Genomic DNA, 16,947 nt, shown 5'->3' with positions numbered 1-16,947 from the left:
GGCAATGGCAACCCACTCCAGGACTCTTGCCTGGAAAATCCCATGGATGGAGGAGCCTAGTAGGCTGAAGTCCATGGGGTTGCTAGGAGTCAGACACGACTGAGCGACTTCACTTTCACTTTTCACTTTCATGCAATGGAGAAGGAAATGGCCACCCACTCCAGTGTTCTTGCCTGGAGAATCCCAGGGACAGTGGAGCCTGGTGGGCTGCCGTCTATGGGGTTGCACAGAGTCCAACACGACTGAAGCGACTTAGCAGCAGCAGCTCCAGATAATCAAGTAACAGATTTGTCCATCAGTAAAAGACACAATAACAAGGTACTTCTAATAGCAACAAAACTCAGGCAAGTTCCTTCTGTAATGTTATTTAAGGAAAGCACTTAAAGGATAGACACCTGCCCCTTATCCCCACCTCCTGCAGAGAGTGGGTGGAGCTCTCTGCAGGAGGACTAGCAGAACTGAAAGTCAAAGCTCTTGTTTTGGAGCACAGAGGACAACCACACAGTGTGGGGCATGCTGCTGAGCATGGGCACGGTGAAGGGAACAGTTCTCCAGTCAGACTACACTCCTGCTTCAGCCTCTCTGCCCAGACAGCTAACTCTGTCAACTACCACTTTTGGTAGTACCATTTGCTTGCTGAAGCAAATGCTTCAGAGGAAAGAGGCAGAGGAAGTAAGGGTGGGGTGATGAATAAAGTGGAAGGTGAAAAGAATGCCTTTGGCTGTTGTAAGGAATGGTCAACTCCAGGAACACCTTTGATACTGGGCACAGGGGAAGAGTTTAGAAGCCCAGGCAGTCAGGTTGTGAGCTGGCGATTTATTCTAGAGAGCAAGCAAAAGAAAAGGCAGAAGAGGACTTGAACCAGGCTTCTGGAAAAGGCAACAAAGGTTTAATGCCTTCTCCCTCAGGGGCCAGAAACTGATGAGTACCTTAAAGACAAACTAGAAAAAATAAATACAGTATCTCAATAGTGCTATTTAGGATAGGGTTAGTCACTCAGTTAGTCACTCTGACTCTTTGTGACCCCATGGGATTCTCCACACAAGAATACTGGAGTGGGTAGCCATGCCCTTCTTCAGGGGATCTTCCTGACACAGAGATCAAACCTGGGTCTCCTGCACTGCAGGCAGATTCTTTATCGTCTGAGCCACCTACTGAGCACCTACTATGTGCTAAGCATGGGGCTATGTCCTTTACGTGGATTATCCTCATTCTCACAAGAACCACGTGAAATAGGTAGAATCATGCCCATTTTCCAGGTGAGAAAAAATGAGACTGGGAATAGTTTAATTGACCAGTCGAAGGTCATACAGCTGGCAAATGGTGGAGATGGAATTCAAACTCATGCTGCCCCCTCTTCAGGGACCTAGTGTCTTTCATAAGCACTTACTTGGAATCAGTGGTCTCCTGCTCTGATGTCCTCCAAAGCCCACCAATGCCATAATAACAAGGGGGTTGAGCCTTTTCAGCTTGAGATCCCAAGTGGCCCCTTACTGGAGGCAGGAAATCACTGGAACGCAGAGCAAAGGATTCTGGCTCTGCTGGGAGGCTTTGTGAGCCCTGCCTCGGGGCCTCCAGGTGGCCAAAGGCCGGAAGCTGGGGCTGCTCCAGAACCTCCTCAGGATGGAGGGCACCAGAACCAGTGGTTTCTGAACTGAAATACTGGGGTGGCAGCTCCTCCTCCTCCCCCGCTTCCTCCTCTTCTTCCTCCTCCTCTACCCCTTCCTCCTCTTCTTCTTCCTCTTCCTCCTCCTCCTCTTCTTCCTCCTCTTGCTGCTGCTGCTTTTGCTGCTGTTGCTGTTGCTGGGCTGCACGGAAGAGCCTGTACTTCTCCCAGTTGGGAGGAGGAGGACGAGGAGGAGGAAAGGCCTTCTTCCTGGCACCCAGAGCATCTGGCTGGGTCTCATCAACTTTGTTGAAGAGCTCCTTCCTATGCTGCTCCCAGACCTGGGAACTCTGAGGATCCAGGGTGATGTGGCTTTCTGAGAAGGCACGGCTGCGCAGCGGGCGAGGCATGGAGGCTAGGGAGCTCTCCTCTTCATAAACGGAGGTTTCCTCTGTTTTTTTGGAGGAGTGCTTAAAGTCTCCAAGGAGGTCAAGAGAAGAGACTGCTCGGTAGTTTGACAAGTCCAGTGCTGGGTTCTCAAGGCAAGGATGGAATGGGGTTGCCCATGAAAAGCTAGCCTTGGAATGAGCCATTTCCCTGCAAAACAGCAGATGAAGGCTGGATAAAACAAGCACACTGCAGATGGTCCCATAACTTTAGATAACCTCATTTATGTAAATTTTAAAATGGCAACAAAACAATATAATATAGGTAGTAAATGTAATAATATTAGTAATACTGTTCTGTACATCAGTGTCTCTTTTGCTGTCTCGTATACAGGGTTATTGTTACCATCTTTCTAAATTCCATATAAGGGAGAAGGTGGGATGATTTGGGAGAATGGCATTGAAACATGTATAATATCATATATGAAACGAGTCGCCAGTCTAGGTTCGATGCACGATACTGGATGCTTGGGGCTGGTGCACTGAGACAACCCAGAGGGATGGTATGGGGAGAGAGGAGGGAGGAGGGTTCAGGATGGGGAACACATGTATACCTGTGGCAGATTCATTTTGATATATGGCAAAACCAATACAATATTGTAAAGTTAAATAAAATAAAATTTAAAAAAATGAGGGATTAAAAAAATATTAGTAATACTAATATATGATATATAACATTGATAGCTAACATCTAGGTGCCAGACATGGTTTTAAGCGATTTCCATGTCTTAACTTCTTTAATCCTCACAACAAGTCTAGGAAGTATCTATTACAATTATAACCCAGTCGTTGCTCTGGGTCACAGAGCTATTAGCAGTAAGTGGCAGAACTAGGATTTTTTTTTTTTCCCCTATTTTATTTTATTTTATTTTTTTTAATTAATTTTATTTTTAAACTTTACATAATTGTATTAGTTTTGCCAAATATCAAAATGAATCCACCACAGGTATACATGTGTTCCCCATCCTGAACCCTCCTCCCTCCTCCCTCCCCATACCATCCCTCTGGGTCGTCCCAGTGCACCAGCCCCAAGCATCCAGTATCATGCATTGAACCTGGACTGGCATCTCGTTTCATACATGATATTTTACATGTTTCAATGCCATTCTCCCAAATCTTCCCACCCTCTCCCTCTCCCACAGAGTCCATAAGACTGTTCTATACATCAGTGTCTCTTTTGCTGTCTCGTATACAGGGTTATCGTTACCATCTTTCTAAATTCCATATATATGCGTTAGTATACTGTATTGGTGTTTTTCCTTCTGGCTTACTTCACTCTGTATAATAGGCTCCAGTTTCATCCACCTCATTAGAACTGATTCAAATGTATTCTTTTTAATGGCTGAGTAATACTCCATTGTGTATATGTACCATAGCTTTCTTATCCATTCATCTGCTGATGGACATCTAGGTTGCTTCTAGATTTAAACATGGAGAGTCTTGCTCCAAAGTCTGGATATACACACCACCCCACTCACTCAGATTGAATGTGCTGTGTTCTGGGGCTTGCAAGTGTAGTTATCCTGCTACATTTGTTTTTGTTTTAACTGTGAAACATTTCAAATGTTTTAAAACATACAGAGATTGCTACAATAAATATCCCCACCTACTTCCCAGAATTAAGATATTTTAATATGTTGCCATCTATGTTTCATGATTTTTAGTTTTTAAATTTTATTCATTTATTGCTTTGACCATACAGTGCAGCATGTGGGATCTCTGTTCCCTGACCAGGGATTGAACTCATGTCCCTTGCATTGGAAGGCAGAGTCTTAACCACTGGACCACCAGGGAATTCCCCATGAATTTTTAAAATAAATAAATAATACCCCTTTGTTTCACCCCCTACTTCTATAACCCTGCTGCCTCTCTACGTGCAAGCTATATCATGAATTTGGCATGTATACTTTCTGTCCATATTCTCGTGCCAAAAAACATCAAGCAGGCCATTCAGAAGTATCTGCTATTTTGGATTTTAAATATACCCTTCTAATGCAATTCTAAACAGAATTTTCAACAGGAATTTTTAACTGTAGAATGCTTTTTGTTAAGTTGCAAAATAAAGAAAGATACAACAATCCCCGTTTATCCACTGTTTCATTTTCCATGGCTTCAGTTACCTATATTCAACCACAGTCCAAAAAACAGTAAATGTAAAATTCCCAAAATAAACAACTAAAACTTTTAAATTGTGTGCTATTCTGAGTAGTGTGATGAAATCTCTATCTGTCCTGCTCCATCCTGTCCAGGATGTAAATCATCCCTTTGTCCAGTGGATCCCACCCATTAGCCACTTAGTAGCTATCTAGGTTATCAGATGGACTGTCACAGTATCACAGTGCTTGTGTAGAAGTAACCCTTATTTTACTTAATAATGGCCCTAAGGCCCAAGAGTAGTGATGCTGGCAATTTAGATCTGCCAAAGAGAAACCATAAAGATCTTCCTTTAAGTGAAAAGGTGAAAGTTCTTGACTTAATAAAGAAAGGGAACAAATGCTGAGGTTGCTAAGATCTATAGTAAGAATGAATCTTCTATCTGTCAAATTATGAGAGGAAAAAAACCTGTGCTCATTCTGCTATCATACCTCAAAGTGCAAAAGTTGTGGCCACAGTGCAGGAGAAGGGTTTAGTTAAGATGAAAAGGCATTACATTTGTGGATGCAAGACATAAATGGAGAACATGTTCCGGCTGACAGCAACGTGTTACACCAGAAAACACGAAGCCTATATGAAGACTTCAGCAAGGGATTCCCTGAAATAAGTGACTATTGTAAGTAAGGGATGGTTATAAAGACTCAGGAATAGGTTTGTACTGAAAAACATAAAAGTTACTGGAAAGGCTGCATCTGCCAATGAAGAAGCCACTGCCATGTTTCTGGCAGAGTTGGGAAGTTGATCAAGGAGAGAGAATTCACATAACTTTTATTGTAGAATATGTCTATAATGTTCTATTGTATTATTAATTATTATTGTCAATCCCTTACTCTGCCTAATTCCCCTTGGAGAAGGAAATGGCTACCCACTCCAGTATTCTTGCCTGGAGAATTCCATGGACGGAGGAGCCTGGCAGGCTGTAGTGGGAGTCTCAAAGTGTTGGACACAACTGAGTGACTAACACACACCACCCAATTAAACTTTATCATAGGTATATATGTATAGGAAAAAACATAGTATATATAGGGCTCAGCACTATCCGTGTTTTCAGGTATCCACTGAGGGTCCTGGAATGTATCCCCCACAGATAAGGGAGGACTACTGTATAATGAAATGTATACTTTGCTACAGAAGAATGGGAGCTAAGTAAGGCATTAAGCATAATATAAAGCAATTGTAATTAAAACAGTGTTTTACTGATTAATAGAATGGAATTGAAAGTCCAGAGACATATTTAATATCAAACTATAAAAATGTATAATTCACCTTCCATAACAAGAAGATAAAGATGTATTAATATATTTTTGAGACAATAGCAGAGAAGCAGTGTTATTTGAAGCTGTACCATATATTATATATCAAAATAAATTCCAGATTCAAGAGTTAAGGGGGTGTGTGTGTATAAAATGTTAATATATGTGTTATATATGTATATATTATATACTTATAAGAAAAAAACTATCAGAAAACTTAAAATCTGTCACTTGTGAGGTGAAATAAGAAATTCTCATCTTGTAATAGAAAAGTATATCCAAGGAAAAGAAGTCTAGGTTTACTTAAATATGTATAAAAAGTCAAACTTCAGTGTAATAAAGAATGACCAAAGCAAAGGACATCTCTTTAGTCTCAGAGTTTGAAGAGTTAAACTCTCTAAGCCAGAAGATCTGGTTTCCTGCTTTAGCCTGTGAGCAATCAGCATCATGCTAAGTACTGCCTCCTGACAGGAAATTCCAACAGTTGAATTAAACCATCAGACAGAATACCCATTCAGTAGTCATGTTGGAGCCTGAAAATATTTCCTTAAAAATAATAATACACATAATGGTGGCCAAAATGAGACAGAATGGAAAGCAAAATCTCCTTCACTCCCCTCATTTCCAGTCCCCATCCTGGCTAGCTCATCCTTCATGTGGATCAGAAATTCATAGCCACACATTCCCCATTCTCTTCTCATTTGGACCTTAGCCCACCTCTAGCTTCTTAAGATTATAAAAATTCCTTGTGTACAAACTGTTCCACCTGCCATTTCCCCTGGTCAGGAAGCAAACAAACAAGACGGTGAGTGTGAAGTAAAAGGATGATAAATGCTATCGGGCGGACAGGTCTTTCCTGACCACCTAATCTAAAATAGAGACAACTTATCCTTAATTATCCTTTTTCTGTTTTGTTTTTCTCAGAGCATACATTCCCACAAGGGCAGAGATCTTGTGTGTGTCATTCATCTGATACCTAGTGCCTGGCACATAGTAGGCATTCATAAATATTTAATAAATGAGGTAATTAAAAAAATTCCAGGGGCCATGACACTCATATAATTTTTAAAATGTTGAAGTAAAAGCAAAAAGTAATAAACAAGACAAAGAAGGACACTATAATATTAACGATTAAAAAAGACAAAATCTAATTATCCTGAATCTTTATGTACCAAGTAATATAGCATCAAAATTCATAAAGCAAAAATATAGAAAATGTATAGGTAGAAAAAAGCAGAAACAAAATATGAGACTGTTTCAGCTGATGACAGATATGATAGTCAAAAAGTAATGAAAAAAAATCTAAATTTCTTCATATACCAAAAACAGACTCGACTTTCTTTTTAAGGGCCCATTAAAAAATTTTTTTATTGACTACATATAAAACCAAAAAGTAGAAGTAGAAGAGCTACTACTGTAGCTCAGGCAGTAAAGAATTTGCCTGCAATACAGGAGACCCAGTTTCTATCCCTGAGGAGGAAAGATCCCCTGGAGAAGGAAATGGCAACCCACTCCAGTACTCTTGCCTGGAGAATCCCATGGATAGATAAGCCTGGCTGGCTACAGTCCATGGGGTCACAAAGAGTCAGACATGACTGAGCGACTAATACACACAGACTTGTATCTAGTCACAATACAATAACATTAAAAATTAATGAAAAACAATTATTTCTAGCACATAGAAAATGAAAGGGAGAAAATATCCTCCACTCTAGTAAAAAAGGAGACAATCTAAAATTGTAGACTACCTAGAAAATAACAATAATGAAAATATCAGAAGTAAGAGAATATGGATGATTAAAGCAATGGTTAAAAAAATGATAGTCTTAAATACTTACATTAATACATAAAAACAAAATAAATGAATTATGCTTTCAACAAAAGAAGGTTAAGAGACACAAAAATAGAACTAAGCAAATAAATCTAGTGGCAGAAATTAATACACTAGAAAACAAATGTTAGAACTAATAATTAAAGCCAACAACTTTCTTTAAAAGAAAAAACCATAAAACAGATTATCCACTTGCTAATTAAAAACCCTAAATGCACAAAATTAGAAATGGACAAATAACCACAGCTACAGACTAAATGAAAACAGTAAGAGAACACTTTGATCTACTTTATGAAAACAAATTTGAAAACTTAGAAGTTTTCTAAAAAAACAAAAATTACCAAAACTGATTCCAGAAAAATGAAAATATCTAAACCACCAGTTACCATAGGGAAAAAAAAATTGATAAATTTGACCAAAAGATAGCATACTCTCATGTGAGTGAAGTGAAAGTCGCTCAGTTATGTCTGACTCTTTGCGACCCCATGGACTGTACATTCCATGGAATTCTCTAGGCCAGAATACTGGACTGGGTAGCCTTTCCCTTCTCTAGGGGATCTTCCCACCCCAGGAATCAAACCCAGGTCTCCCACACTGCAGGCGGATTCTTTACCAGCTGAGCCACAAGGGAAGCCCTATACTCCCATGGTCTTGTGTTAATTCTGAAAGAAAGTAAAAGTGCTAGTCACTCAGTCGTGCCCAGCTCTTTGCAACCCCATGGACTGTAGCCCACCAGGCTCCTCTGTCCATGGAATTCTCCAGACAACAATACAATACTGGAGTGGGTAGTCATTCCCTTCCCCAGGGGATCTTCTTGACGCAGGAATCGAACGCAGGTCTCCTGCATTGCAGGCAGATTCTTTACTGTCTGAGCCACCAGTGTTAATTCTACCAATCTTAAGCATCAGACAACCCATATGCTATTTACCCTTTCTAGATTTTGGAATCTAGAGAATAAAGGGAGATGAAAAGAATCCTGTATAACATCAACACCAAAACCCAGCGACTAGAACATACATAAAGGAAAACCAGAGATTATTTTCATCGAAGAATACTAATGCAAAACTCACCATTTTGCATGTAAAACAGAAATACTAGAACATTAGCAGATATAAGGAATTTATTAATAAACTACCAACACATATTAAAGGTTCAAAAGACCCTTTCTGAGAAGGGTGCATGATCCAAAAAGTTGGAAACCATTGGTCTGGGGCAGTTGCTCCTAATGAAAGTAGCTCTTAATTGGAATTACCTGAAGATGTTGTTTAACATGCAAATTCCTCAGCTCCACCTCTAAAAATTGAGATTTAATACCTCAGGAATCTATAAACAACTGCCCCAAGGGATTCTAATATCAATATTTCAGGGGTCATACTATTTCTATAGTATCTTTGTTTCTACAAAGATCCAGGGTGAAAAAGATGAGAGTGTTGTGGTTTGGGGGAAGAGGTTTGGGGATAGAGTTACTTGTTACAGTTAGGCTGGCTTCCCATCTATATAGTATGTGCCCCAACCCTCAGCACACACATTCCTACCTTCTGTCTTTGCCTCTCCCACTTTTCCCCACCTTCATCTCCAATCTAGATCTTATGAGATGCAGGTGGTGAAAGCAACATCTCCAAAGGTTCTGGTGGGGTCAATGTCCTGTAGCTCTGGTGAGAAATAACCCTGTTCTGTGATAGTCATTAAATTTACCACTCTTTCCTTCCCAGGGCACAGGGAAGACAACAAAGCAGACTGGAAAGAACACAGTGTTTAGAAAGACTTGAGTCTGACTTCCAGTAAAATTTAAAAATCTGTCTCCAGAGCCCAAAAGTTTTGTGACCTTGAGCAAAATTTATCTATCTCAGTTTTAGTAAAATATCTATCTTACAAAGCTGCTGTGAGGATTAACCATATAAAAAGGATCTAGCAATGATGCTAGGTACATGCAAAGGTGATTCATAAATGACAGAACCACGAACATTTCATGGAAAGATGGGCTCGATAAAGGACAGAAATGGTATGGACCTAACAGAAGCAGAAGATATTAAGAGGTGGCAAGAATACACAGAAGAACTGTACAAAAAAGATCTTCACGACCAAGATAATCACGATGGTGTGATCACTGACCTAGAACCAGACATCCTGGAATGTGAAGTCAAGTGGGCCTTAGAAAGCATCACTACGAACAAAGCTAGTGGAGGTGATGGAATTCCAGTTGAGCTATTCCAAATCCTGAAAGATGATGCTGTGAAAGTGCTGCACTCAATATGTCAGCACATTTGGAAAACTCAGCAGTGGTCACAAGACTGGAAAAGGTCAGTTTTCATTCCAATCCCAAAGAAAGGCAATGCCAAAGAATGCTCAAACTACAGCACAATTGCACTCATCTCACACGCTTGTAAAGTAATGCTCAAAATTCTCCAAGCCAGGCTTCAGCAATACATGAACTGTGAACTTCCAGATCTTCAAGCTGGATTTAGTAAAGGCAGAGGAACCAGAGATCAAATTGCCAACATCCGCTGGATGATGGAAAAAGCAAGAGAGTTCCAGAAAAATATCTATTTCTGCTTTATTGACTATGCCAAAGCCTTTGACTGTGTGGATCACAATAAACTGTGGAAAATTCTGATAAAGATGGGAATACCAGACCACCTGACCTGCCTCTTGAGAAACCTATATGCAGGTCAGAAAGCAACAGTTAGAACTGGACATGGAACAACAGACTGGTTCCAAATAGGAAAAGGAGTACATCAAGGCTGTATATTGTCACCCTGCTTATTTAACTTCTATGCAGAGTACATCATGAGAAATGCTGGGCTGGAAGAAGCACAAGCTGGAATCAAGATTGCTGGGAGATATATCAATAACCTCAGATATGCAGATGACACCACCCTTATGACAGAAAGCGAAGAGGAACTAAAAAGCCTCTTGATGAAAGTGAAAGTGGAGAGTGAAAATGTTGGCTTAAAGCTCAACATTCAGAAAATGAAGATCATGGCATCCAGTCCCATCACTTCATGGCAAATAGATGGAGAAACAGTGGAAACAATGTCAGACTTTATTTTTGGGGGCTCCAAAATCACTGCAGATGATGATTGCAGCCGTGAAATTAAAAGATGCTTACTCCTTGGGAGGAAAGTTATGACCAACCTAGATAGCATATTAAAAAGCAGAGACATTACTTTGCCAACAAAGGTCCGTCTTGTCAAGGCTATGGGTTTTATAGTAGTCATGTATGGATGTGAGAGTTGGACTGTGAAGAAAGCTGAGTGCTGAAGAATTGATGCTTTTGAACTGTGGTGTTGGAGAAGACTCTTGAGAGTGCCTTGGAATGCAAGGAGATCCTACCAGTCCATTCTAAAAGAGATCAGTCCTGGGTGTTCTTTGGAAGTAATGATGCTAAAGCTGAAACTCCAGTACTTTGGCCACCTCATGTGAAGAGTTGACTCATTGGAAAAGACTCTGATGCTGGGAGGGATTGGGGGCAGGAGGAGAAGGGGACGGCAGAGGATGAGATGGCTGGATGGCATCACCGACTCGATGGACGTGAGTTTGAGTGAACTCCGGGAGTTGGTGATGGACATGGAGGCCTGGCATGCTGTGATTCATGAGGTCGCAAAGAGTCAGCCACGACTGAGTGACTGAACTGAACTGAATGCTATTCTTGCCTGGAGAATTCCATGAACAGAGGAGCCTGGCAGGGAACAGTCTATGGAGTCACAAAGAGTCGGATATGACTAGGATACTTATTGTTAGAGTGAAGTCACTTACTCAGGGTCCCTGCAAATGATTATACAAACTGTGCAGTGTACAACCTTCACTTCTGTATGCTTCAGCCCTACTCCTTGTTCTTATCAAGAGAGTTGAACTGCACCATCCTCTGGTTAATGTTCAGCCCTACTCAATAGCCAAGAAACAAAGAGAACTTGGGTCTTAGCTCAGATACATGGTTGCTGAGCCAGGAGGCACTAGATTAACAAGGATTTTAACCATAGGTTCATTTACTCACTCTTCTCAACTACTTAAAAAGGAGAAAGAATAAAAGCCAAGTTTAGGCTTAAAAGCAGTGTGAAGAACAATAAGACTATATATTCTAAGTTGTTTTTTGTTTAGGCATTAATCAGTTATGTCAGCCTTACAGAATTTACCTCTAAGTAGCCAACTCCAGAACCAGTTGGAAGAAAAGAGCACACTCTTGTAGGGACATTCAGTGACCCAATCCATGGCACTATAACACTATCCGTGGCATGGGGCTCCAGCAAGGCAACCTGGACATTGCTATTCTCTGCATAAATTCGAATTTGAAAAGCACATCCCTCCCACCAACATGGTCTGTATAAGGGCAGCCTAAACCTTTTAGAGTCACTTACATGAGGGGAGCAGAAATAGGCAAGACTCCAGAAAAGGGTAAGGACTGCCCTCAAAGAGATCAGCTGGGCCAATGTGTATATATGTCATTCCAAGCTGTCATTCAGTATTACACTGTGCAAGATGACCAGATCTAAGGGGAGCCAAACCCATAGTCCTTGCTTTCCAGGCACTAACAACTGAAGTAGACTGATGAATGCATGTATGCTAAGTCACATCAGTCCTGCCCGACTCTTTGCAACCCCATGAACCATAGCCCGCCAGGCTCCTCTGTCCATAGGATGCTCCAGGCAAGAATACTGGAGTGGGTTGCCATTCCCTTCTCCAGCAGATCTTCCTGACTCAGGGATCGAACATGGGTTTGATCATGACCTGAGTCTCTTACATCTCCTGCATTGGCAAGTGAGTTCTTTACCACTAGTGCCACCTGGGAAGCCCTAGACTGGTGAATGGGAGGCTTCCACTGAAGTGTTTCAGGCTCAAACCAAGAACAGTGTTCTCTAGAGGCCCTATATGCATAGAAATCTACAGTTTTCTTTGCGAACAAGTAAGGATTCTTCCCTAGAGTGGAGGATAAGGAACTTCATTAAGGAAAAAGAACTATGGTTTCTTACTTATTGCTTGCTATGTGTCAGGCACTGTTGTAGGCACTTCTGCCTATGTATTTCTATTACTTTTCACACAAGCTCACTGAAGTAACTATGCCATTACTGCCAGTTTGAAAATGAGGATCCTGAAGCTTAGAAAGGGAAATTAATTTTACCAGCTACTGAGTAGTAGTAGTGTCTGGACTGGAACTTGCCTTATTTGGCTCCAAGGGACAATCACACTGAAGCAAGGACTCCTGGAGTGAGGCAAAAGGTACTCGCACTACATTCATCACAAGGTGTTCTCAAAGACTTTGGCTCCTTGCTGAAGAGAGGGGAGGAAGCATGGAAGCTAAGTCTGAGAAAGGGCTTTGCTGACACCAGCCAAGGAGACTACATCTCAAAAACAAAAGCAAATCATGTGCCAAGTCCTGGGCTGTTATTCTCTTTTCCTCTTGGCACTGGTAGACTGTGCTTCTGATAAATAGATTTTCCCCTTTTGTTACAATCTTCTTTGGGGAGGGGTTCATAGTAATTGAAAATGAAAACTAATATTTGCAGAGGCTGAAAAAGTCTCCCCCTGCCTCCTTTGGCCTTTTGAAGCTTTCTTGTTTGGAATTTTTATTTTTAACCTCACCACAATAGCTTGGCATTCCAGGATCTCAGCCGCGAGATGGCACAGTTCCAGCTCCATCTCCCCTTCCCCCTTTCTCAGGAGCTAAAAGATACGACTGCTCCAAGAGAAACAGCCACTCCCAGCTTATTGCTGAAGGAAATATTTGCAAGATCCAGGAAGTGAGACACAAGGAGGGTACACAGGGAGGGAGAAGGGCCCAAAACGCTTATTGTTGCCACCCTTCTCTACCTCTGGGGCCACAGAACTTCAAGTAAGGAACAATTAGTCTGGTAACAGCAAACACAAGTGGCATGATTTGCTCTGGCATGATACAGCTCCCAGGAGTCTGGTGCAAAGTGTCCTTTGAAGAGATCTGAGAAGTCCTTGCTTTATTGTGGCTATCTTGGGTGAAGCTTAGATCCCTCTCTCCAATGACCCCAGCTTGGAGTTTTCAAGAAGGTTTTCCCATTATTCCTCTGAATTCTATGTAGTGTCACAAACATGGTGCTAACGGAGGGTAGCGATCGCTCTTGTTTACTCAAAGTCCATCATGTGTCAGGCACAGGGCTGGACAGTTAAGAGACTTGATCTCATTTCATCCTTGAGACAATCTTGTGGCTTGAGCATTCTCTTGCCCATGTTAGAAATGAGACTCAGGGAGGTTAAACAACGTAAGCAGCCAGGAGAAGTTACAACCAAGGTCCATCTGACTCCAATGCCCATGGTTTATGCCAGCACAACATGCTGACTCTTCAGCATTCTCATAACCTTCTCAAAAGATTTAATAAAAGACATTTTAAGTGCACATAATGTATTGTTGAGATGTCAGGAGGGTTTGATATCCACCAGCACAATTTAACAGAAGATCAGGCTGCCTGAGGTTATTGAGGCTCTATTCTCTAATAGCCAGTGGTTCTGACACTTAAACATGCATCAGAATCACCTGGAAGGCTTATTAAAACACAGGTGGCTCAATCCTATCCCCAGAATTTCTGATTTGGTAAATCTAGGGCAAGGTGTAGAAATTTAATTTTTAACAATTTTCAGAATGATGATGGTACTGCTGCTCCCAAATCATACTTTGAGATACACTGCTTTAATCAGTCATTATTTTCCAGGTTCCCAACTTACTAGGGTATCTTAAGAGGTATAAACCCATTTTTAAAAACTCTTAAAACAAAAAGGAATTTTAATTAACTATATACATACCACCCATGTGACAAGTGGGATGAAGATTTACAAAATAAAATGAGTATACTGGAGGTCCACAAAGCTCTGGGAATCTTGATGCTATTTAAGGAAATTCAGTGCCCCACCACTGTTAAACAATGGATGTGCCAGAGGGAGAGAGCAATTTTTGTATATTTGAATGCCCATGTATACCAGGTGTTGCTGCTGCTGCTGCTGCTAAGTTGTGTCAGTTGCGTCCGACTCTGTGCGACCCCATAGACGGCAGCCCACCAGGCTCCACTGTCCCTGGGATTCTCCAGGCAAGAACACTGGAGTGGGTTGCCATTTCCTTCTCCAATGCATGAAAGTGAAAAGTGAAAGTGAAGTCGCTCAGTCGTGTCTGACTCTTTGCAACCCCATGGACTGTAGCCTACCAGGCTCCTCCGTCCATGGGATTCCCCAGGCAAGAGTACTGGAGTGGGGTGCCATTGCCTTCTCTGATACCAGGTGTTAAGGTACTGAATTTCAAAGACAGGGGGATAGATTTAATACCAAAGTTACAAAGAACATAATTTTATCTCCAATAGTTTAAAAGGCAATCTGGGTGCTGAATTATGAACGGCAATTATTATTATAGAGTAGTTCTTTGGCATGCATGTATATACCATTTGAGGTTTTAACCCTTTAAGAGTAACCCTAAAGGTCCATGAAGTGTAGTAACTTATCATTATGCAAAGGGTATGAATTTGACTTGCAAGGTATTATAATACTGGTTTGCAGGGCAAGTCACCAAGCAAAGGAGGGAGGCTAGTCAACCACTTGGCATTCGCATGTTAATGTGGCTTGATGGGTCTCTATTTGCTATCAAGGTACACAGGTGCACAGTAACCCTGGTAGAGAGAAAAAATGCTTCTCTGTAATGCAAACTACTTGCCAACTAGTGCTGATGATGGAAGTGAAGAGCAAATGTAAAGGTCTTGAGAAAGTAATGGCTCTAAGTCAGATAATAAAATGTTCATTAGTGGGAGTGGAGGGAGAGGTTCTATGTTGTAGTGATGGTGACAAATTTGAAGATTCACAGAGGTCTGGTGATGTACTGCCTCAGAAAAGTCAAGACAGATAAGCAGAAATGCTAGTTGATGGAGAATTCTAGCAAAACAAATTCTAGCTGAGAGATCAAGCATGGCTGCTAAATAACACTATCTGTCATTGGTACAGGGATTTTTCCAAAGCCCTTGATCTTTAACTTTGCAGGCCTACATCAAACCAATGTGGGTTGCCTCTTCTTCAGATTTTCTTTTTTGTTATGAATTCTAGCAAGTTGACATGTACCCAAAGAACACCACATGCATTCAGCTCCAGCTGTTTACATTTTACCAGATGCCTTTCTGAATCTTCTTTGTACATGGCTACTATCAGATTCAACATGGTTTAGAATTTAGCCTTTTTTGTTGTTAATATTATTACAAGTAGTCAAATCTGTGCAAGACCCAATATTTGGATACCCATCATAGTTAATGGCTATATTCTATACCAACATGATATATTACATTGGTAAATCTTTTCCATGATTATAAATAGCACTACTACAAATATCTTTAAACAAGTTACTTTTCCCTTTTTAGGTTACTTCCTTGGGGGGCATGCTAGATCAAGGAGTATGTACAGTTTTATAACTCTTGTCACATATTTCTAGACTGTCTTTTAAGAAAACTGAACTAATTTATACTGCTCCATGAAACACATACTGTTTCCTCAAGTCTTGTCAAGATAGGGTTTTGTAATTTCTATTTATAATTTCAATCAACTGTTGATAATTTAATAAGCTGATTGTGATACCTTGAAGTTGTTTTTATTTGTACTTGTTTAATTGGTACAGAGGTTGTACTTTTCCATGCAATGATTTTACTGTCTTTATTTCCTCAAGTGTAAATTGGCTGTTTATTTTCTTTGTCCCTTATGAAGCTGAATCTGAAAGCTGACCTTCTATAATCTGTATCCATTCTTTATATTTTTTGGACAGTCAACTGTTATCTGTGATGCTGACCCCAGACATTTTTCTCATTCTCTTATTTAGCTTTTTATTACATTTTGTTGTACAAAAGTTTCTTTCCCCAACTTTTATATAACAATCATCCATCTTGTCTCTGATGATATCCTCCATTTAATAGGCACAAATTTATCTTCCATCCATAACTGGAATGAATATGCTATTCCACTGGTCTGCTTTCTGAAATTTATACTATAGAGTATTGTATGTGCTGCAGCTCTAAGTTAATTATTCTCCATATTGATACCTACAGTTCCCAACATTTACTGAAGAAAGATGATTGCTTTCTGCAGTTCACAGTTGCCTCCAATGTGCTCTGTAGTCTTAGAATCTGTTCCTAGAATCTCTCTTTTTTATTTAATTTCACTGTTTGACATTTTTTCAACCCACTATCATATGGTTTTAATAACTGTCACTTTATGGCAAACTTTAAAATCTGATAGGGTAAGTCTACCACCATTACCTCTTTATATAAATGTATTCTTTGGTCTTCCTGCCCACTTTTTCTTTCAGATAAATTTCACTATGAATTTAACAAGTTCTATAAAGTATCCCACAGTGACTCTAATTGGTAGTGTATTAAATCTATATATTAACTTAGGGAGTATTGTAATCATTACTGTATTAGTCTTCCCAAATTGAAGCAGAGAATAGCTATGCATTTATTCATGTCTTTATTTCTCCCATTAGAGTTTCTTGATTTTCCTTGAATAAGTTTTGTGTGGCCAGGATTAAATTAATACCCAAGTATTTAAATTCATTTTGTCATGCTCTTTGACAAATCCTTTCTTGCCTCTGAAGGTTTCATTCTTCTTAGCTGGTAAAGCCTTCCTGAAAAGTGTACTCTACCTAATGAAATGAGATTCAATTCTCAATTACCC

At 40.4% G+C, this 16,947-nt stretch overlaps 1 protein-coding gene across 1 annotated transcript in view; it reads right to left on the bottom strand.

The window, feature by feature from the left end:
* Positions 1-16,947, bottom strand: part of SHROOM4 (shroom family member 4) — a 268,987-nt gene that overhangs the window by 13,189 nt on the left and 238,851 nt on the right. Inside the window, 1 exon segment of the mRNA XM_086388761.1 lies at positions 1,391-2,203. Coding sequence (XP_086244887.1) covers positions 1,391-2,203 — 813 coding nt within the window.

The sequence above is a fragment of the Bos grunniens genome, chromosome X (genome assembly GCF_055505025.1).
Source record: "Bos grunniens cultivar Pamir isolate PY7600 chromosome X, Bosgru_T2T1.0, whole genome shotgun sequence".
In the NCBI taxonomy this organism is placed as follows: Eukaryota; Metazoa; Chordata; class Mammalia; order Artiodactyla; family Bovidae; genus Bos; species Bos grunniens.
The sequence above is the reverse complement of the archived record's forward strand: the minus strand, read 5'-3'. Positions and strand labels throughout refer to the sequence as shown.